Source organism: Lactuca virosa, chromosome 4, assembly GCF_052849685.1.
Source record: "Lactuca virosa cultivar CGN04683 chromosome 4, Lactuca_virosa_CGN04683_v6, whole genome shotgun sequence".
In the NCBI taxonomy this organism is placed as follows: Eukaryota; Viridiplantae; Streptophyta; class Magnoliopsida; order Asterales; family Asteraceae; genus Lactuca; species Lactuca virosa.
This window is the reverse complement of record NC_136429.1, coordinates 137908375-137933600: the sequence shown is the minus strand read 5'-3', so window position 1 is coordinate 137933600 and position 25226 is coordinate 137908375. Positions and strand designations below refer to the sequence as shown.

At 37.1% G+C, this 25226-nt stretch overlaps 1 protein-coding gene across 1 annotated transcript; it reads left to right on the top strand.

Moving 5' to 3' along the window:
• Positions 1–12456: 12456 nt before the first annotated feature.
• Positions 12457–14427, top strand: LOC145107456 (GPI inositol-deacylase C, putative (DUF1218)). The gene is made up of 3 exons (XM_079044355.1): positions 12457–12721; positions 12830–13032; positions 13955–14427. The coding sequence occupies exons 1-3, from the start codon at positions 12620–12622 to the stop codon at positions 14130–14132; spliced, it is 483 nt and encodes a 160-aa protein (XP_078900481.1). The 5' UTR covers positions 12457–12619; the 3' UTR covers positions 14133–14427.
• Positions 14428–25226: the final 10799 nt, after the last annotated feature.

Here is a 25226-nt window from a genome sequence, read left to right as displayed (position 1 = left end):
ATATTATTTTTATAAGATATAAAAGTCAGCCGCGCACAAGGAATGTGTGACGATAAAAGCTATGAAGAGAATGGTTGAATATAAGCTAAAGTCACCAAAAGAACAATCATGGTACTCTTTAAGATAATAATTTTGAGAAAAACAATGCAAAAAACAGAGTTCGTACGAGAGAGTTATGATTTTAGCAAAATCATTTAATCTTATAAAAATAGGGAAGAAAAATACATTCCGAACTAGCTGATAGAATCTAAAGGAAAGTTGTAGATCCCGTCGAGTGCTTTCCGGAGATATAAAAAACGTCGAAAACGAAGTTCGTATGAAGAAGTTACAGAATTTACAAAATCTGTATTTTGCTTGGCGCGCGGTGCGCCAGGTGCGAGACACGTGCTTCTAGAAGGTGAAAACGCAGACCACAGAGAGCCTGGCACAAAATGGATGGGAAGACGTCACCTTAAAATGCACGACGTGCACCCCTTTTGCACGTCGCGCACCCCAAAATCGACTATAAATAGGAGGCCAAGCCTCATTCATTCCTCCACACCTCTTCTATCATTCCCTCTCGATTTTCTTACAAAGTTCGAATGCAAAGAACAACAAGAATCTGTGTTTCAGAAGTTGAAGCACATGTTTTGTAGTGTGCCAATTCTTTCACTTTCGGAAAGAAACAGAGATTTTGTTGTCTACTGCGATACATCACATCAAGGAATGGGATGCATACTTATGTAAAGAGACAAAGTGATCGCTTATGACTCACGCCAACTCAAGACTCACGAGAGTAATTACACCACCCATGACATGGAATTCGGAGCTACAATTTTTTCCTTAAAAATCTGGCAACACTACTTGTATGGCTCAAAGTGTGTCATATACACGGACCGCAAGAGTCTTCAGCACATGTTCAACTAAAAGGAGCTCAAGATGAGACAAAGAAGATGGCTTGAGTTGTTGAACGACTACGAGTGTGAAAATCAATACCACCTGGTCAAAGCTATCATAGTAGTCAATTCCCTAAGTAGAAAGGAGCGAATCAAACCCCGCAGAGTGAAATCACTCATTCTAACAATCCAGTCAAACCTTACTTCCCAAATTCGAGAAAGTATGGGCACTTAAGGAAGAAAAAAAGCAGAAAAATGCTTACGATTCATGGAAAAACAGTTCGATTCCAAGGAAAATGGAACCTTGTGTTTCATGGACCGAATTTGGGTACCAAAAGATGGCGACATCAGGAGTCTGGTATTGTACTAAGCTCACAAGACGAGATACTCAGTTCACCCAGGATCTAATAAGATGTATCTTGACTTAAAGAAAAGGTACTGGTGGCCGAACTTAAAGGCAGAAATCGCCACTTACGTGAGAAAGTGCTTGACTTGCGCTAAGGTCAAGGCAGAATACCAGAAACCATCGGGTCTACTGCAACAACCCAAAATTCCCGAATGGAAATAGGAACAAGTTTCCATGGACTTCATCATAAAACTACCCAAAATTCCTACCGGTTACGACACGATTTGGGTAGTAATCGATCGTCTGACTAAGTTCGCCCATTTCCTACCCATTAAGGAAACAGAAAAAATGGAGAAGTTAGCCAGGACTTACGTTACGGAAATACTCCGGCTAAACGACATACCAACATCGATCATATCGGACAGAGACAGTCGATTCATGTCCCGGTTCTGGAAAACAATGCAACGAGCATTAGGAACCCGACTCGATATGAGTACCACCTATCACATGCAGATGGATTGTCAAAGCAAGAGGGCCATAAAAACCTTAGAAGATATGCTCAGAGCATGCGTGATAGACTTTGGATATGCATGCGATACTCACCTACCATTAGTAGAGTTTTCATATAACAATAATTATCAAACAAGCATAAGGGTTTCACAATTTGAAGCACTTTATGGCAGAAAGTGTTGTTCACCATTATGTTGGGAAGAACTCGGTGACATCCAACTAACAAACAAACACGCAAGGAACATGTTACTAACCAGAACGGAGATTATTCATGAAACAACCAAGAAAATCGTGAAAATTAAGGAACGGTTGAGAATGGATCGTGATCGTCAAGAAATATGCCGACTTTCGACGAAAACCACTTGAATTTCAAGTTGGAGATAGATTCATGCTAAGGGTATCTCTTTGGAAAGGAGTTATAAGATTTGGCAATAGAGGAAAACTCAATCCGAGATACATAGAACCTTTTGACATCCTTGCCAAGATAGGCCCAATAGCCTACTGACTCGCTCTACCCCAAGAGCTCAACAACATACACAATTTCTTCCATGTTTCAAACCTTAATAAATGTCTCTCTGAAGACACGCTAGTTGTACCTCTCGATGAAATCTAGATCGACACAAAACTCAACTTCTTCGAGGACCCATTCGAAATCATGGTTCGCGAAGTCAAGAGGCTTAAGCAAATTCGCATTCCCATAGTCAAGGTACGATGGAAATCTAAGCGAGGAAACGAGTATATGTGGGAACACGAAGATCAAATGAGGAGCAAGTATCCCCATTTATTTGAAAACGCCCCAACTACACGCTAAATTTTGGGACGCAATTTCTTTTAACGGAGGAAGAATGTGACAACCCATAGAATACATCACCTACCGTTAATATTTAACTATAAGGCATAAAATATAATAAGGACAACCTTGTAACCACCCGATATATTTCATATATTCAAAATTTACGTCCTTAATTACGTCAGCCTTTAGGCTAAAAAACAAGTGTGTAAAAAGTCACGTCACTTTAAGAGCATGTTAGCTTATTTAAACTCTTTAAGCTACCGCGATTCCAGAAATACAAATTTCATAAGAATATGACATAGTATGGGTGAGATATGACATTTATGGTAAATGAATATCCACCGTAATAAGAAAGTTACAACGACGAAAACTACAAGGAGATTTGTCGACTTTTGGAGAAAGTCACAAACTAGACAATCGTAGTACTACTTAAAGTAGGAATTATGAGGCAAGGAACGCCTAAAACGGACGTCATATGTGAGAGGTATGATTTGTTATAAGATTATAACGGTAATAGAAAGACGTCGAAAAACGAAAGTCAAAACTAGACAAAACAAGTTGCAGAGAATGACAAGACCTACACGAATATATAAGATTCGTTGAGAACGGAGTTCGTATGCGAGAGTTATGGAAATTCGAAGGTTAATTTTCACCATCACGCGCGCTCGCGCGCAGTGCGTCGCACACACTGACACCCGATTACGTTGAGACATGGCATGCTGAGATGAGGACACGTGGCACCATCATACGGTTCATGTGCATTTTACAAGTGCACAATGATTGGCGTGCGCTCCAAAACTTGCTATAAATAGCAGGTTTTGGCAACTCATTCTCCTCACTCAACTCTTTGATTCTCTCTCTAAATCATCTTGCATGTCATCGCCCCAATCGACTCTTGAAGAGCTAACTTGTGGTTTCTACCCTACACCAACGTTTCCATACTCACAGGTGAGCTTCACGGCCCCATTTTCCAAATCGTTCGGGGGGCGGGGGTACATGTCTAAAATGAAACTTTACATAATTATCACTATTTATAGTTAGATAATTATGCCCATAGCATTAGGATTATATTATGCCCGGTAGTTACTATACTCAAACTATTTAGCTAATATTATGCCTAGTTTTTATGTTGAATCACTATGATAGTGTAACGCCCTGTTCCGAATCGATTCCTAATTCGAGGTTGTGGCCCGAAGAGCGGTCATAATAAGGATTAGGGCCTTTGAAAAGGTAATATTTAGGCCTATTTGTATGTGGGTAATGTAGATATGTGACCCAATAGTTCGGTTTGCACTTTAGAGTCAAAGGGTAAAATGGGAATGTAGTGTTTCAGACTTTTTTTTATGAATTATGGATTTTATTTTGATGTTTTTAAGTCAAAGGTAATTAGATAGGGTTGTATATCTCCTCAATACCTTTCTGTGGATATAAAGAACGTCGAAAACGGAGTTAGAACGAAGAAGTTATGACCGTTTGAAGTTTGGGTGGTTTTGGGCCAAGCTGAGTACGCTGGGCGTACAAAAAGGTGTACGCAGGGCGTACTAATGGAATCCTGAGTACGCTGGGCGTACGCAATCAGTGCCCAAACCCTATTTTCGTGGTTTGATCCATATTTAAGCTCCTTAACTCCCCCAAACCCACTCCATTCTCAGCCTCCACCCCTACAACACCCCTTTCATGAAACCCTAACCTTAGATGAGTCTTTTGAGCTAAAAGAAGGTGATTTTGAGTGCTTTGGAGTATGCATGGTGCACCTTGGAGAAGAAGGAAGTTCTTGTAGAAGTGTTGGTTGCATTGGAGCTTGTAGATATGGACTTTGTTCCTCTTGATCTATCTTATAGAGGCATAAAGTTTGAATCTTGATGATGCATTTGTTAGATCTAGCTAGTTTTGGATGTTATGAGCTTTTGGTTATTTTAGTGCATAAATTTTAGATCTTGAAAGTTTGTGACCTTGTTATGGATAAAGTTGGAAACTTTATCCATTTAAACATCATTGTGATTCAGATCTGAAGGTTGGAGACTTGGACTTAATGGATTAAGTTGAAAAAGATGCACTTTTGGTCCCATTTGATGCTTAAAGGCTAGATCTTGGTGGGTTGCACCATTCTAATGGATAAAGTTGGAAACTTTATCCATTATGGAGCTTTTAGGATCCATAAAAATGTGATCTTGATCCTTCTATGCCTTCCATGGGAGTGTCATGATGTCTTAATGGATTAATAAGTTAAGGTTTTAGCTTTTGGACCTTTTCTAGACATGGAAACTCATAAAGGTGGAAACTTTATGACTTAGAATGATGTTGTGGGACTAGATCTGAGTGTCGGATGAAAGGACTTAAGAGATTAAGCACTTAATGGAAAAGTGCCATTTGGCCGGGTACGCCGGGCGTACCTTCGAGTACGTCGCGTGTACTCGTATGGGGTCCCGATTCTGGTTGGTAAGTACGTCATGCGTACGAGCTGAGTACGTTGGGCGTACTCAGCCTGAAGTTTGACTTGTTGACTTTGACTTCTGTTGACTTTTGACTAAGTTTGACCTTGGGCCAAACTTGAGGGTTTTGGCCTATTAACTAAGATTTTATATGGTTCTGGTATTGATAGCTCGGGAAGCCGGCGGGGCAGCAGCTAAGAATTTCTTCCAGGGAGCTTCTGCATTCGAGGTGAGTCTTCTCACCATACCAATGGGTCGAAGGCACCAAGGCTGGCCTATTATGTGTTATGTGGTATGCTCGTTGATTATGTGTTATGTGGTATGCTAGTTGATTATGTGGTATGTGATATGCTAGTTGTCTTTGTGATACTTGAATGGAAGACCCCGGGGGGAGCCCGTGGCAGATGCATGTCAGACCATGTGGGGGTGCCCATGACATTCCAGGTAAAGACCATGGGGGAGCCCATGACACTTGGTTATCATACCATGTGGGGAGCCCATGGCACATAGGTATAAGACCCTGGGGGGAGCCTACGGCATCCGTATATGTTTGTATGCATGGTTTGTATGGTTGATATGGTTTATGTGATTATGTGGATTGTGTAAGGTATATTATGGGGAAATCACTAAGCTTCGTGCTTACAGTTTTGTTTATGGTTTCAGGTATCATCGGTTTGGAAAGGAAGGGCCCGGCTTGGTCGCAGCACACACCTGTGTTTTCCGCAATATGTGATTTTGGGATGAACTCGGATAAATGTTTTTAATTAGAAATGATTTGGAATGTTGAATTAAACGATATCTGTGTTTTAACTATAATAAAAATAAAATTTTTACCCTTGATTTTTGGGTCGTTACAGATAGATAAGATTATACCTAGTTGTCACGCTGCTAGTTGCCAAGAAATGCTAAAAACTCATTATTATAGCCACTCTTAAGCTCATTACCTAGTGTTACTCTGCCCAAATTCTCGGTTACGCAAAACACACACACACTATATATATATATATATATATATATATATATATATATATATATATATATATATATATATATATATATATATATATATATATATATATATATATATATATATATAGATCCGGTAAAAAAAATTTGGTAGGAAGGTAAGAAGTTTTTTTTTCTACATATTTTTTGACGAACAAAACAAATGAATCACTAGATGAATAAAAAATAACATGATTTACAAAAAAAATTCTCAAAAAAACATCTTGATGATTCATTTATATAATGATTTTGTTGTTATTCACTAAAATTGTCATAAAAGTGAATTTTTTTCTTAATATACTTAAAAATAAATCATGAAGATGTTTTTTTGGGAATTTTTTATTGCGAATCATCTAACTTTTGAATCATCTAATGATTCATTTTGTTTGTTCGCTAAAACAATATGTAGAAAAAAACTTTTTACCTTCCTACCAAAATTTTCCTTCTTATTTGATCTTGACTCTATATATATATATATATATATATATATATATATATATATATATATATATATATATCAGATAAATAATATATATAATAAGTAAAACCATATAAGTACAACGCGAATAACAACACGACCGACCAGGGGAGGCCCCCACGACAAGATTTAGATGAGACACAATTCATCAACACGCTGATAGATTGTCAGCTAGCGCCCGGCCTATCATCGTTAATTCTTAAGTGAGCGAGAGAGATATGTATGGATCTATACTGGATTGACAGTCTTACCTGTGGTTTCTAGCTACAACCCGATGGCAAGTCGAAGTAGGCGTAAATTTCTGAACACAACGACGTCCGATGAAGCCTCATGTATTTTTGGGATCATTAGTCATAGCTCGATTATAGGACCTCATCGTAACTTTGTCAAACTAAAACTAGCTATCATAAACTACTACTAGGAACTAATCAAATTAAGTAGTGGTAGTACATACAAACTCGAGGAAGTGATTTTAGGTAAACCAACATCTAACTATCTTAGACTACCCCTAGAAACCTACCTATGGAAGTAGTAATAGTACTCACAAACTCAAGGAAGTGAGTTTAGGATAAATAAAATTACTAACACATGTTTTATAACAATAAAACCTATGGACTCACCAACATTATGTTGACCTCTCAAACCACATGTATTCTCAGGAGAATGAACCCGTCTGAAGGAGGAGATAACCCCGATGATGCAGCCCGAAACTTATGTGCTTTACTTTTGTACTTTGCTTTCGTAACCTACTTGTATCTCGAACAACTATGTAATATCTTTTATTTAATGAATAAATAGTTATGTTGTTTAGTATAATCATATGTATTATCCAACACATATCTTGGCCTGAATTCCAACATCCTAACGTCGCACAGTCTGGCGTTTCCACCGACGGCCAGGAATGTGACATCAAGTATCACGCCATCTGAGCCTGCTCCGTAGCAGCATACTTACGACAGAAAAGAGCACTCTTAGTAAACATCTTAGTGATCTTCGTCACCGACTTTGTCGTGTGCCTCAAATCTAGATACTCCTGAGCCAACCTCTCCCTCTCCACCAGGGTAACATACCTCATTTGAAACATCTCCAATAACTCCCCCCGGGTAAAAGCAGTCCTCTGCTCAGGAGTATAGCAACTGGTCACCATGTTCCACCAGTCCTTCGTGCCTAGTCGAAGAAGATTCAGGGCACACCTGACCTTCCAGTCCTCCAGAGAGGAACAGGTGAAGAAACATCCCTCCACGTCAGAAATCCATCTCATGGCCACGACTGGGTCCTTGACCCTGTCAAACTCCGAGGGCTTTATGTTACTAAAGTCCTGATACTGGAATGACCCTCTCCCCTGAACCCCCGCAACAGCAACAGATGTGGTAGCTGCAGCAGTAGCAGCCTCAGCCACAGCGGCGTACCGCTCATCAAGCAGCTCAATCATAGCGGTCTTGATAGACCCAAAAACCTCGGAATGGCACCCCAGACAGCAGCAGCCACCTAAATGGCAATTAACTTGCGAATGTCATCATCTGACAATCCTGGACTCTCCAGGTCGCCAGCTCCTGATACAGAACCTCTTGTGTACATCATATTGAAAATGAACCAAAAAGATATCATAGATGCCACAATTCATACTATTTCAATCATTACAGAAAGACTACACCCTCGGGGTTCGTGACTTCCTTACTACGTGTACGGGTCCTATGCTTCCAATAGTACAGGCCCATACTGTCGTCCACATCTACTCGTATTTGTCTCAAGGGGTCTTCGCAGGCCATTCGATTGTAAAACTCAACAACTAGGATACACATACATCATATACTCACTCGCTCAAGAGTGGCTAATCACTCCTCAAGTTGGCCTACTTCAACCACACTCACTCATGAAACTTCCACCAACGTCCCAACCACTCGTGCATGCTAATCATACATAACATTGGATATCATAGATAGTCGAATACTTGATGAGTGTAACGTCCGCAGATTCGGGCTAGTCAATTTAGAGACAATAAGCGTCAAAAATGAATTTTTAATAGAAGATTATTTAGAATATATAATCTTAACCAAGTTATAGTATATGTCACAAGGGTTCCGTACATATAAAGAACGCCGAAATCCGAGTTATAACGAAGAAGTTATGAGCCGTTGAAGTTTTACGGTTAAACCGGCACCGCACCGCGTAACGTAAAAAGTGAATTTTTGATAAACTACTTTTTAGCCTTAGATATCTAAAAGAAAGTTGTAGTATACGTTAAACCAAGAGCGTGCATAAAAAGAACGCCCAAATCTGACTTCGTATGAGGAAGTTATGATTTTTCTAAGATTTGGCATAGTAGTGCACAGCCCGAAATTCGAATTTTAGATCGATCGATTTTTGGCCAACGCAACCTAAATGAGAATTGAAGATCTCATTAAAAGGAGCTCAACGATAAAAAGACAGACGAAAACGGAGTCTGTATGTAGAAGTTATGAATTTTACGTAATCATTTAACAATATAATCTTCTCATATTGTTAAATTTAAAATCGGTCGAGAACTAGCAGATGGAGTCAAAAGGAAAGTTGTAGATCTTGTCAATACCTACGTGTGGATATAAAGAACGTCGAAAACGGAGCTCGTATGCGAAAGTTATGGGGTTTAGAAGTCGGGAGTGTGCTGTTGCGAAGGGGGTGACGTGGTGCGATCTGAGCCATTGATTTCTCCCCAAGTCTTGCCACCAGATGGTGACATGTGGCATGGACACGGCGAGTAGGTCTTCCGACTCGGCGAGTTGAGCATATTTCCAGCCTATATAAATAGAGGTGCGGGGCAGCCTCATTTTCCACACCATTTCCCATTCTCTTTCTCTGTCTAACATCTCTCTAACCCTCCCTAAACCCCCCAAAGCCTAGGGTACCCCCTAGCACCCGAAGGAAGCCCCAGAGCTCATGAAGGCTCCGAGAAAAAGAGCTTTTCGGCTCAGAAACGCTACTCCAACGAAGCCCGGTTTTTAATAAAATCCGCTGTAAGTGAGATACACTTACCCTACCTTAAATATAGCTTATATTTAAATATAATATCGTTATTATGAACCTATAAATAAGATTTATCAGTGATTCAAAGTCGTTATACTTATTGAACTACTTACGGGAGAGGTGTCTAGAATGGTCACGTTGGGTTTGGTTGTTGAATTTCAGAAAAGCTATATGCCGAAATGGTCTTGCCTCCCAACTGTCCTGCCTGGCTGATCCTTACTTGATAGATCATGAAGTAGACTCTGAGTTAATGATGAATCTAGACTAATAATTAGTCGCAATGAATATTAGACTAAAATCTAGTGGTAATGATACTAGGTTTCGTCGAAGGAAAATAAATTAATAGAAGCGAGGCGCTGTCTAAGTTCGGAATCACCACCTTAACTAGTGAGTGCATAGTCCCTTTCATGAACATGATTTTAATACAATTATTGATTGAAGTATTAAATATAAGTTTATGTGCGAGTTATTTTGATGTTGCCGGAAATACGTGTTAAAGACCATACCTGATTATATATGGTGATTTAGGATAAAGAGTAAACCTAAATTAATTATGAGGAATATTGGGTAGTATCTTCTCATGAGTACGAGTGAGTTATACACAGAGAATAGAACTTTAAAATATGCCATCGATTCGGGAGCATGGATCAGACATAGTCATTGTCCTTAGTCCAAGAGTATGGATAGGACATAGTTGTTTGTCATTAATCCGGGAGCATGAATTAATACATAGTCAGTTGTCCTTAACCCGAGAGTATGGATACGACATATTTATTTGTCATTAACGCAGGAGTATGGATTTAGACATAGACAATTGTCCCTAGTCCGAGAGTATGCAACGGGCACAGTTATTGATCCGAGAGTATGGATTAGATCCGGGAGTATGGATTAAGTAAATAGGTAAATTTTAAGGTCCGATAGTATGGATAGTCTCGTTTTGAGGATTGACGGGGTGGGGTAAGAGTTGCTTATATATATGGTGAAATTGTATATTTTGTGAGTTCTAAATTATATATATGATATAACATTGTGGGATTGAAATCCCTATGTACTCACCAGGTTTCCCAATCTGACCCACTCAAGCTTATTTGTATCACAGGTGTCGATATGAAGCTACTTTACACTGAGAGATTTAAAAGAGATGTAGATCACTAGTGTAAATGAATGTAAGTTTTGTTTATGCTTATGTTTCTGTATTGACGATGACATCTCAATGTTTTGAAAATGAATAAAAATACATTTCTTCGGAAATGCTTTGATAACATTTTTATCATGTTTTTCTGGGAACAAATTCCACAACATTTTTATTAAAAGGATACTCTGATTTTTATAAAGCATAAACAAAATCGGTCTTTTCTGACCGTAAAAATGGGAACGTCACAATGAGAGTGTCCAAGATCTCATTTTTATGAATCCATGAGCTCAAAATTACGGGAAACTACATCTCAAGGACCTGGAGTAGCTCATACTCCACTAGACCAAAACTATGGAACCAAAAATGGACACAAACTCTAGACTATCAAGATCTTAGCAAATAAGTCATTAAGTTCCAAGCTTTATACCTTCTGGAGGTTGTTTGTAAGGTGAAAGTTCCAGATCTAAACTTGCTTGACGCTTCCAAGATGATCCCACCACCTTTTTCTTCCTTCAAGGCCACAAAACACACTCTCAAGCTCAAAAAGACTCACTTAATGGATTAGGGTTAGCAAAGGATGATTTAGGAGATGGAGGCTGATGAAGGAAAGGGTTGTGAGGGGATAAAGATGTTTAAATAGGGCCCAAACCCTAAAAATTAGGGTTTGCTCCCCAGCCTCATACGTCCGGCCTACGCATGAGTACGTCCAACGTACTCACAAAAACATGTGTTCATCTTAAAAGAGTTGTGTCATGCGTACGCCCCAAGTACGCATGGTGTAAGGACCAAATTTGCATCAAAACTATACTTTGGGTTTAAAATGAAAATTGACCTGATATTCGGGTGTTACAATACAAGATATCAAGACGAAATTGTTTTCTGTTTTAGCATTGAGTTAACTGTTTATACTCTATTTTAGATTATATAAACACCTTATTTATTAATATATTTTTGATAGATCTCACATAAGAAAATGATCTAGGTACTAAGCGTTCAAACTTCGATATGACAAGAGATCATGGCTTCATCGAGTTTCACCTATTTCATAACAAGTTATATTGGTTCCAACGGGGTAACTAACCGAAAAACCAAGACCGACATCGATGTAGGCCAACCGATCCGGTTTGCGGTCCACTCGATTCCACTAAACCGGTTCCGATTCCAAATCGTTTTAGTATTGATGTTTACCCCTATGCTAAACATGTAACTCGTAAAATGTACTCTAATAAATATTTTTTTGTCACATGTCTCACTCTCAATAATTTTGCTACATGTCATTTTGTGGTTATTTTATAATTAAATTTTTTCCACATGTCATTTTATAGATCTTTTTCATTTTATTAAATTTTATATAGTATTCTAATGTAATAATTATAATAAATATAATAATAAATGGATATTAGTTTTATTAATGCAACTTTCTTATTAATTTTAAAATTCCTTAATCAAAGCGTAATAATTTTTTTATTTAAATTATTTGTTTAAATTTAAAAGAGAAATGAACACTTCAATTTCAATAATTTAATATTTTCTTATTTTCCTTATAAATTCAAACTTCTAAATGTTTAGATCTTTATATTTAATTTATTTTTTAATAAATTTGTGTATTAAACGGGTCTCACGGCTGGTATTTTATAAAATAAAACATAATTATATATTTTGTCTAAAAAACTACTTTCTATAAAAAAAACTATTTTTTTAGATAGTATTACCTAAATATACATTTAAGCCTTATATATACCATTTATATACATGCCTTATTATGGTTCTTGTTCATCAAATGAAAGAAAGTATTAGATTCTTTTATACGCCCCACTTCCCCCTTAGCTGTTTTATACCCTACTTTTCTTAGTTACCCTTCCAAAGAATCCAAAGTAAATAAAAAGTGTCACTTAAAGCACCACTGCCAAGCATGCAAAAACCCTAACAAAAACTATTCCAAAAAACAAGCCTTTTCCCTTTCACATGAACCCCATATATTAAACACTCTCTCCCTTTCATCTCAAAACCAGCTAAACTTTCTTGTTCAAACCTTGGTCACAATGGCTAACAAAGTGATCGGTGCGCTTGTATGTCTTGTTATTATTGCATTGGATATAACTGCGGGCATTCTTGGGATCCGAGCGGAAGCAGCCCAAAACCAGGTTCGATTACTGTTTTCTCAATTGATAAATGTGTAAATGGGTTTGTATATATGATAAAGAAAGTGGATTGAATGTTTTTTTTTTGTGTGTGTTTGTATTGATGGTTAGGAGAAGCATTTGAGGTTGTGGTTGTTTGAGTGCAAAGAACCAAGCCATGAAGCCTATAGGCTAGGGTTGGCTGCCATTGTGCTCTTGATTGCAGCCCATGTGTTAGCCAACTTGCTTAGTGGGTGCGCCGTTTGTAGCCATGATGAAGTCCAAAAAGCTTCTCTTGGGAGGCAATTGTCATTGCTATCCCTGTTCTTTACATGGTACTCTTTTCCTCTCTCTTCTCCAAAAAGTAAGCTACATGGGTCCAAATTAAACTAGGGAAATGGCATCATTAAAGAGTGTGGTATGCAGTATGCACTTGGGTAACCCTCAAATAAAAGAGTAGATTGTTGTAATGCATAAAAGAACATAAAAATAATTGTAATGGTAGTGTATATTCTAGTTTAAAAATAAAAATAAAAAAATCGTATCAAGAAGAACGACAAAATGCCGAGCTCCCAATGTGTGATGAAGTCGCTTGTAATTTATTTTTTATTTTTTATTTTGTCACTACCCATCATAAATCTTTACATTATTTAGATTTAAAAATCATTTAGGTAAAAATCAACTTTAAACGTTGTTATTTTAATCATATGTACTTTGGAAAAATGCTGTAAAATCATTAAAATCTGTCAGCATTTTACGTGGTTTTTTTAATTTTCCAAGATACCCAATTAATATTAAAAAAAAAAAAAAAAAAAAAAAAAAAAAAAAAAAAGAGGTTAAATATATATACATGCAATGATGTTTCATATTTTTTCACATTATATTCAACAAAGTATTTTAGACAAAAGTATTTTACACCAGTTATGTTTATTTATACAATAACCTTTTGTTTTTTTTTAATTTATAAAAATAATATTTTACTTGTTTATCAACTTATGCAACTTAAATAGGCAACAATATTTTATCGAATATTAGTGGTAAAATTTTCGTAATTTGATACTAGAAAAACATAGTAACATATTATATCCAAAACAGATTTTATTGCAAAAACATAATTACAAAATGAAATATCATTAAAGTTATCGATATTAAAGTACAATAATTTATTAATTTTAGTGATGATTTTCGGATCAAATAAAAGTGACTAATATTTTTAATAGATTGTGTCGAAAAACTGATGTTTGGATATTGGATCAGGGTAATCTTGGCCGTTGGATTGGGGATGCTGGTGATCGGGACAAAAGCAAACAGCAAATCAAATGCTTCATGTGGACTTTCGCATCATCGTTTCCTTTCGATTGGAGGGATATTGTGTTTCGTTCATAGCCTCTTTTCTATCGCTTATTACGTTACTGCCACTGCTTCAATCCACTGAAAAGTCAAAAAAGATAGAAATTGCTTTTTGACTTTTAACCCCAAAATCATCCATCTTTTGCTCAGCTCAGTCCATGGGTCCCTTTCGTATTCCTGTGAATGTTGTCTGATTTACACCTTTCTAGCTAGTTTCGAGTCTATTGGAAATTTCAGTCGTTGAAGGAGTAAAAGGTAATTAATTTGACATCATTCATAGTATGTTAAAATGTTTGCTATTTGATTTTGTTTGAATTTGGAAATTATTATGTATCATATTTAACGGTCTTAATGATTCAAACTTATAGTGAATCGCAATACTCGTTGTGAAAATTTATAGAGAGGAGATGATAGAAAAATGTAAAGATTTAATAATAAGCTTATGGTTACTAGAGAATGACCTACAAAATTATGAAAATGAGATGTTACAAAATAAAACTAAAAATAATGTTTGAGTTTGTAAGAACAACCAACACCAAAATTTATTTTTTATATTCTTTTTGGTTTAAAATTGTCCCTACATGACATTAAATATTAGCATCAAATTTGATATTGATAAACATTAAATTAATATTGATAAACATCAAACTTAATGTTATACTAATCATTAGGGAAAATGATTTATCAAGATAATTAATTTTTTGATATGTTCACAAGTGGGTAACTATATTTTTTTTTGTATACATCTGGGTAACAAATTTGTTGGAAGTGTTCACATATGACTATTATGACCTGTTGTAGCAGGTTACATCCTAGATGTGAACACTTTACACAAGTTTGTTATCTAGATGTGTACAAAAAAATAGTTCGAAGAGAACCAATATACGTGGAGCCAGATACTGTCGACTCTAAAAAGCAACGTGTTCGGACCACTTTACAGCTGTTTGTCTGTTTGTTTAAATTATTATCCTACTTTTCCTGGTTTGTCAAATTTTCTCTAGAAACCTGCCCCACCTCACAGCAGTCCTGAGAATTATTGAAGCCAGCTGTGAATAAGTTTGAATAATAGGTGGTCCAGCTACCTTATCGTGGGTTTTCTCTATAATTGAGTTGTCCACTTAAAATCTTGTATAAATAAGTGTGTTTATTTTCCGATAGAGAGGCATCGAAAAGCATATACACTTCTCTCTCTATCTCCCTTGTAAGAATCATATTGTGTGAAATATAAGTTGGAAGTTCTTAAACCTTTTTTTCAAGTAAGTTTTAATAAATATGTTTGAATATTCTAAGATTTAGTCTTTGTTCTTAGAATAAAAATACTTTCCTGAAGTTCTTAAACCTTTTTTTCAAGTAAGTTTTAATAAATATGTTTGAATATTCTAAGATTTAGTCTTTGTTCTTAGAATAAAAATACTTTCCTGGTAAATATTTTTATTTGGTATCAGAGCTTATGAACAAAGCGTTTATAAGCATGGTAGCTTAAAAGCCCATTCAAGGTTTGCAGGAAAAGGATATTTGTACCTTTCTTCTAGTTTTGTTTAAAAATCTTTGGTTATTTAAAGTAATATCGTCTGTATTATCCTAAACGGTTGTTATTGGATTTCTTATTTATGTGGGTCCTGTTTTCAAAAACTAATGTAAAAGCCAAAGTACACGCGATCAAGTACCCAGAAGGGGGAATTATGTGTGGAAACGTGAACATTTTTCAAAGAATTTTAGCATCCACAAGTCCAATAAGAATAGTAACTCCCTTAGTATAAATACAGAAGTTATTATTTTCTATGACTGATCGTTTTGAACAAGATATAGCAGATTGGTATAAACATTCCCGAACTGCTAACCTTGAATATCTCAACCTTGAAGAAACTCAAAAGGTCAAGCTGCCAGTTTTAAGTAATAATATTTCCTGTATTCATGATAAACTACTTTTACACGCAAAAGTTTGCATCAAACGTTTTCATCAGATACTTGAAAATCAAAAGGAATTACAACTTCGTTTAGAAACCTGTGAGGAATTGATAAGAAAAACCCAGAGTGAAACCAGAAAAAGCTTACAGCAAATCTCGTTTGAAGTACATCAATATCAACCCCTCACTAAAAGTCAAGTTCTCGATCTAGTTCAAAGAATAGCCGAGCAACCAAAATTGGTTGAGAAAGAAGCACTCAAACTCACGGAAGACCTTAATCAGAAGATCCAGAAGGTTGAACGCCTTCTGCATGAAGTAAGAGCCTTCTTAACCTCATGAGCCTAGCTAGTGTCAGAGCTAGTTCGGACTATCAGGAAGCCGTCGGTGCAACAGAAGACTTTGATTCACCTGCAGTTGGATTTGCAAAACCATCTGATTACAAAAGTGGTGTAGCAGCGCAAAACGCAGCCATAATTAAGCAAAACAACACCCTATTATATCTAGTAATAAAGCAAAACCAGAAGCTTTCAGAAATAGAAGAAAAGGTTGAAAGACTACAAAAGGAAGTCAGTCGTGGAAAAGAAGCAACACCCGCAGACCTTGAAGAATCCATCATCAGCTTATCCAAACGGTTAGACAAAGTTTCAATTACGGAAAAAACAGTCACTTCAAGAAAACAAGGTCCTATATACTTTTACCAAGATCCCAACATAATATTTAAAGAAGAATACAAGAAAGACTCGAGAAAATGAGCCACAAGGCAGCCGTTCTTAACAGAGAATCTGTAACCCAGACTCAACCACCAACACAAGAAGATCAGATACGAGGATATCAACAGATTCAACGACTTCAGTACAACACAAGAAGAAGTCTTCAGAGGACGTTTGGAACAAGGTACAACAGAACCTTAGAATCCATGGTTAGCCCAGAAAGACAACTAGAACTTTCAAGAAGCAGAAGGGCAAGTCTCGTTCCGGCAGAAGTCCTGTACTCCAACAACAGAACCACAGTTCGTCACAGAGTGTATCAACACTATTCAGAAAGAAGGATACTGGTAACAGAAGGGCAACAGACAAATATAAGGCTCTGTAATGATCAAAGTTACAGACAACTTCAAGAATCAGGGTTGCAACATGTACACATGGGATTAATTATGATCCGCATACATGCACTCCATAGGAGAGGAGCAGGGACTATGGCACTAGCAGTACTCCGTGATACTAGATGGGAAAACAGTACAGCCATCATAGGGACAATGGAAATAGACTTATCTGCAGGAACGCAGTTAATCTATATGGTGCCAAATATGATGATAAGCACAGAAGATTTCCATAACCACATTGAAGTTGCAATCCAAACTCATGGCTATGAAGCATGGCAAGGAGGAGAAAGCAACCTCCTGGTAACCATTAATCTCACCGGAAGATTATCAAACACCAGCTACATGGGCTTTGAATATGAAGTCCAAAATGCAGTAGACCACCTGGAAACAAGCGGAATCATAGCAATTCCAGGCGAGAATCTAAGCATATCAGACCTTGAGGGAAGAAGTTGGCACCTTCAACCATCAACTCAAGCAACAGTCAGAGTTCCAATCGGAGTAGCTGTCAATAACAGGCTTGACAGATCACAAAGCTTAAAGTTCACAAGATACTCACGAAGGCCAGAACCTAGAAGATACTCTGTTGACAATAATGATAGAGAAGTCCTTGAGCAAGATGAGCCTGAAGAAGAATTTATTGGGGCATTTATTCAACAAAACAATTGGGATACTCTAGGAGAGCCATCTGGAAAATTTGACTATCTGGTCAAATATGATCCCCCTTCTGAAACAATTGCAATAGAAGACATCATACCTTCCGGCTGGGAGACGGATGATGAACAAGACGAAGATGAACATGATCAGAAAGACCCCTTTGGTGCGATAAACACAGAAAAAACAGTTGCCGTCACAACCGAAGAAGACGCTATGGAATATCCAAGAATCCGAAAGCTCAGAAGAGACCTAGAGCAGTTAGCCTTCCCAAATACAGAAGAAAGCGGACAATATGATCCTCCAAGTGATCATAATATGGGTCTCCCAACCTACCCACCTGCTAGACAGCAACAACAGCAGCAACCCACAGGGTTCAACTATCCAAGAACCAATAGAGTGTTTAAAGGAGGATATGGTGAATACTATAATCAGCAGTGGACATTACCACCAGCCCACCTCGGCACAGGAGTTTTACTAATCCTACCAGCAGATCCAGGCTTATGGGCAGACGTAATCTCCAGATGGGAGTCTATAACAATTAATAGACTCAACGACCAAGATTGGCCTGACAACAAAGCAAAACTTGCATTTGTTGAAAATCTATTTGGAGAAAATGAAAAAAGGATGTGGCAACAATGGCGAACCATGTACCCTGATGCCTACACCACACTAGAGGCTATAGCGGACGACCCACAAAACATTACTTCACAATTTCGCCAAATTATTCTTGTGGAAGACCCCTACCGAGGATCTACTGAAGAACAAGATGCAGCCTACAGAGATCTTGAACGACTCACCTGTGAACACACAAAAGACCTATGGAAATTCCTTGATGAATTCAGGATTTTGGCTTCAAAATCAGGCAGGATGTTCTTCCCATCCACAACAGAGAAATTCTTCACCAAACTTCCACCAATACTATCAAAGAAAATTGAAGAGTTATTTAGAGCCAAATATCCTGGTCTTGGATCAGGAGTCCTACCAGCGATCAAGTTCACACATAGCTTTGTTGCAGAAATGTGCAAAGAAGCTGCCCTGCAAAAAGAATTAAGAGCACTTGACTTCTGTTCTAACATCCCAATCCCCGGATATTATAAAGCAACAAAGAAATACGGCCTCAGAAGATCAACAACATACAAAGGTAAACCCCACAAAACCCACATCAAGGTCTTCAAGAGGAAATATAAAGATGATAGGAGCAGGATTTCCAAATGCAAGTGCTACATCTGTGGAAAGGAAGGACACTTTGCACGAGACTGCAGAAGTGAAAAAGGGAATATGGCTAGAGCCGCCGTATTTCAAAATATGGAACTTGGTGATGAATGGGATGTCATTTCAGCCGACAATGATGATTCTAGTGTTTATAGTTTTTCCGAAGGAGAGCAAGGAAAAACAAATCAGAACATTGGGACATTAATCAATGAATCACCACTTGAAGAAACATGTTTTATGTTCCATCCAGGAAGTTCTTCACAAATTCAAAAGCAAACACAGGAAGTGGGCTCATGGAGGCCAGACAAACAACTTCCTCAAAATAGCAAAAATTGTCAGCATAATTGGGAAGAAAATGGTCTGACAAACCATGTGATGTGCTATTATTGTGGGATAGCTACAACACATAGGTCCAGGTTACATTGCTCACACTGTAAGCTCACAACATGTGCTCTTTGTGCCTTCAATTACCTTGGCAAAAGGATAACAATCAAAAGAGAAGAAAGAATTGCTGAAAGTACCCAACGAGAGGTTCAGTTGCTAAAAGAACTTTTGCAAGAAAAAGACAAGAATTTCAAACAAGCCCTCCAAGATCAAGCCAAGGAATATGCAGAAAGACTCAGGACTGAAGGGCATGCGCTCTTAAATAGAGACATTGACACTCTAAAACTGCAAAATGAAATACGAAGCTTAAAGGAAACTCTAATGGAGCAAAGAGTTGAAATAGCAAACATGCAGAAAGACTATGAACATCAGCTGCATAATAGAATTATGGATGTTCATATTCTTAAAGATCAGCTTAGAATGGCAAGAGAAAAGATAAAAGATTTAGAGGAAGAGATAAGATGCTTCCAAGAAATAAACACGCCCGAACCAGAAACCCCATACCAAGACTCTCAAAATCCTTACTCGAATGAACAATTCCCACCCTTAGAAACCCAGAAGTCAGCCAAAGTGTTCATCGAAACAGAAGTCCACCATTCAATGAATACAGTTGAAGAACCCAAAGTAAGAAAGGTGACAAACAAACTATACAATGTCACCGTTGAATTCGAAATCCAAGGCGTCCAGATGTTCAAAGTAAATGCTATTTTAGATACTGGTGCAACCGCTTGCTGTGTAAGCAAGGCAGTCATACCACAAGAAGCCTTAGAACCACTTGAACGAACTGTTTATTTCAATGGTGTTAACTCACGGCAACCTGCAGATCACAAAATTAAACCTGGCTACTTTGTGATTGAAGGTAATAAATTCAGAATGCCTCTGATCTATGTTCTTGATATGAGCATAAGTGATGGGATACAAATGCTCATCGGAACGAATTTCACAAGAGCCATGAATGGAGGAATTCGAATTGAAGGGGACGAAATAACCTTGTACAAAAGGGTTACAAAAATAAGATCTTTCCCCCAGGCAGAGGTTGCTGCAGTCGAAGAAGTTCAAGGATGGGACTGGTACGACGATGAAGCTCATCAAATGTTACAGGAAGCATATGTAACTTCACCTGCTATACCAGAGATTAGTCTAAATCTCTCAAAAGATTTCAACCCAGTCATCCAAGAGCTTAAGCAACAAGGCTATATTGGTGAAGAACCGTTGAAACACTGGCGAAAGAATGGAGAGTTGTGCAAAATTGATATCATCAACCCTGATATCACAATACAAGACAAGCCTCTCAAGCACGTGACACCGGCCATGGAAGACGCCTTCAAAAGGCACATTGATGCTCTACTACAATTAGGAGTTATAAGACACAGTTCAAGTAGACACAGGACCATGGCCATGTTAGTCAACTCAGGCACAACAATCGACACCAAAACTGGTGAAGAGATAAAAGGAAAGGAACGTATGGTCTTCAATTATCGAACATTGAATGACAATACGTACAAAGATCAATACTCTCTGCCAGGTATTAACACGTTGCTACACAGAATCGGGAGATCCAAGATTTATTCCAAATTTGATTTAAAATCAGGATTCCATCAAGTAGCAATGGAAGAAGCATCCATACCATGGACTGCTTTTCTTGGTACCAGGAGGATTATATGAATGGCTAGTTATGCCATTTGGGCTAAAAAATGCCCCAGCAATCTTCCAACGAAAAATGGATCGATGTTTTAGAGGAACGGAAAATTTTATCGCAGTTTACATTGACGACATTTTGGTCTTCTCAGAAAACGAAGAGCAACATAAACACCATTTAAGGATATTGGTTCAAAAGTGCAAAGAATTTGGCCTCGTCCTCTCTCCAACAAAAATGAAGATTGCAGTAACAGAAATAGATTTCCTCGGAGCAGTCGTTGGAAGGCAGAAGCTTAAACTCCAACCACACATAATTAAGAAAATTGCTGATTTCAATGAAGAAAATATGAAGACAAAAGCAGGCCTACGATCATTCTTAGGAATTCTTAATTACGCAAGAGGATATATCCCAAAGCTTGGTATCTTACTTGGACCCCTATATGAAAAAACAAGCCTGCATGGAGACAAAAGGCTCAAACCTTCAGATTACGAACTGATAAAGAAGATAAAGAGGCAGGTTCAAGAGTTACCAGACCTTCAAATCCCACCAAAAGAAGCCTATTTAATCCTAGAAACGGATGGATGCATGGAAGGATGGGGAGGAATTTGCAAGTGGAAGAACAAGAAAGGAGACCCAAAGTCTCAAGAACAAGTTTGCGCCTATACCAGCGGGAGGTTTAAAACTATACAATCCACCATTGACGCTGAAATCAATGCCTGCATAAACACACTGGAGAAATTGAAGATCCATTACTTAGACAAGAAGGAAATAACCCTCAGAACTGATTGCCAGGCAATAATTAGTTTTTACAACAAAACTAATTCCAACAAAGCCTCAAGAGTCCGGTGGTTAAAGTTTACAGATGCAGTTACAGGAACTGGAGTACAAATCAATATCGAACATATTGATGGGAAACAAAATGTTTTAGCAGACTCCTTATCACGAATGGTAACCTTTTGTTTGCAGGATCACGAGAAGCAGCCAGAGGCCAAGATGATAATGAAAGTAGCCGAAGAAGCAATCCAGGATAAGAGAATTAGTAAAGACCAAAGGATGGAAGAACTCAAGCAAATGCAAAGCCTTTTGGAAGAATTGAAGTTACTACCAAAACCCATAATCAAAACCAAGGACCAACCGCAGGAAGTTACTTACCCTTTAGCCCAAAGATTTACTCAAGAAAGTCCTTCAACCTTAAAACCACAAAGCATGGCAAACATGAATCTGGCCCAATTTCATGAAGCCCATAAAAAGGAGAAAAATTGTAAAACCCAATGGTATGAAGCAGAAACCCATGACGATAGCGGAAGATGGGAATGGTATGGAGCACGTTTTGGAACATACTCAATACGGGCTAATAAAGTTGAAGCCCAAAGCCAAACCAAAGCCCAAGGAAAAGAAATCATAGATCAGGCAAAAAGAGCCCAAAGGCCTAACAATTCCCTGTCAATCAACTGCATAACTGAAGAAGAGGAAAAGCCCATTTTCAGAAACAACCCGGTCCATGCATACAAGCCTAAAGGAGACTGGACTGGTGAATCACAAGACACGAATAAAAAACTAGGCCCATATGAAACTCACAAATATTATCGTACGGGCCTCGGATACGTAAGGGATGACGATTCCACAGGAGACAATAACAAAGAGGAAGAATGTAACTGTACCAGTTACATTCTTGAAGATGACGGATGGGATGACGCTATACTCCATACACTAGGCCTTCTTTCGAAGAGAACCAATATACGTGGAGCCAGATACTGTCGACTCTAAAAAGCAACGTGTTCGGACCACTTTACAGCTGTTTGTCTGTTTGTTTAAATTATTATCCTACTTTTCCTGGTTTGTCAAATTTTCTCTAGAAACCTGCCCCACCTCACAGCAGTCCTGAGAATTATTGAAGCCAGCTGTGAATAAGTTTGAATAATAGGTGGTCCAGCTACCTTATCGTGGGTTTTCTCTATAATTGAGTTGTCCACTTAAAATCTTGTATAAATAAGTGTGTTTATTTTCCGATAGAGAGGCATCGAAAAGCATATACACTTCTCTCTCTATCTCCCTTGTAAGAATCATATTGTGTGAAATATAAGTTGGAAGTTCTTAAACCTTTTTACAAAACGAAAAGTAAGAGTACATTACACGAATGGTCCCTGTGGTTTGGAGGAATTTGTATTTTTGGTCCCTAACTTATTTTTTTTAACTCAAATGGTTCCTACTATTTATTTTTGTTGCGCGTTTGGTCTCTGTCTTACCTAAAAAGACTATTGTGCCTTTATTAATTTATTTTTTAATTAATTTTCTTATTTATGTATTTATTTTTTATATATTTAAAAAAATTAATAGACCTCACATATCTGTATCTCCTCGGATGATCCCTACTGTTTATTTTTTAATTAATTTATTTTTTTAACTCGGATGATCCCTACTGTTTATTTTTGTTATGCATTTGGTCTCTGTCTTACCTAAAAAGACTATTGTGCCCTTATTAATTAATTTTTTTAATTAATTTTCTTATTTATGTATTTATTCTTTATATATTTAAAAAAATTAATAGACCCTACATGTCTGTATCTCCTCACTATCACATCTCTCATCCTCCTCAACTTCTATTTATTTTCCATCTTTAGTGATATCGACGTCTTCACCATCCCTTCTTTTTTCGGTCCTTCAACTTCGTCGAATTAACAACACAACCCAGTGAGCCTACTAAAGATGAAGAGACAGTGAGTTATGGTGTTGGTTCGCCAGAGTTGAAGGACCAAAAAAAGAAGCATGCTGAAGACGTTGATGTCACTAAAGATGGAAAAGAAATAGAAGTTGAGGAGGATGAGAGATAGGATGGTGACCGGTGAGACCCAAATTAAATTTCTCAAATGTGGTTTCAGGTTTACGGTGAGGAGATACAGATATGTGGAGTCTATTAATTTTTTTAAATATATAAAAAATAAATACATAAATAAGAAAATTAATTAAAAAATAAATTAATAAGGGCACAATACTCTTTTTAGGTAACACAGAGACCAAACGCGCAACAAAAATTAACAGTAGGGACCATTCGTATAATTTACTCTTACTTTTCGTTTTGTTCATATTTGGGTAACTACTTTTTTTGAACACATCTAGGTAACGAACTTGTTGAAAGTGTTCACATCTAGGATGTAACCTGCTACGGCAAGTTATAATGGTCATATGTGAACACTTCCAACAAGTTTGTTACCTAGATGTGTAAAAAAAAAAAGATAGTTACCCAGATGTGAACATACCGAAAAGTTAATTACCTTGATAAGTCATTTTCCCCTAATCATTAACCCTAAAACGCAAATTTGCTTATTGCTCTTTAGTTCTTTACTTAAAATCGTAAGTTCACTCCCAACTTAAGGACTACATTCTAAGCAATTTTGAAAATTTGAACTTTACTTGTAATTTTGAATAAATTATATTGATTAAATGATGTCGATAACATTGAATCGACTCCAAAGCAAGATCTATATCGAGATCTTAGGATCCTGACTATGATCATAAGATCTTACCCAATCCGATCTCCCCTCTTTATTTTGTATTCTATAGTCAAGTGTTAAACTTCTAATTTCTACTTAAAAGTCTTACGTGTAGCCTAACAAATTTCTCAGTCTAGCTTGAAATTAAGCATCAAGATGTCGTTTCAACCTGAAATTGAGCATTTCGTATCGCAGTAAAGGGCCGTTTGGCAGGATCTGAATCTTTAAGAGCTGAATTTTTAAGAGGTCTGAATTTTTAAGATCTGGATATTCAAATGTTGTTTGGTTGGAACCTCTGAATTGCAGTGCTGAATTATAAAAATGACCATTTTACCCTTCTATGTTATTTTTGTTGAATTTAACGTTGCTTTATAAAATAACCGAATCAACTTCTTGAATAATTATAAAAAAATTACAAACACCATATAAAATCCAGATTAAACATAAATCCAAATCAAACATAACACTATCATTTTTTGATTATACCCAAAGCTCATGCTTTCATTGCTTTGTGAAATCTTTTAAAACTATCACCATCGATAACAAATCTAATGTTAATGAACTCCCTAAGCTTGTGGATATGAAATCTTCTCCACTAATAGACATCACCTGTTCAAGATATAATATCATACTTTCATTTAGTGAATTCATAACATGCTAATATTCAGATTTCATCAAGGAAAACAACAAAGAATATGATTTCATTAGCAAAATATTATCATATTTAAGAAAAAAAACAAGCAAAGCATATGATTTCATTAACAACATTATCAAATTTCAAAGATCAACA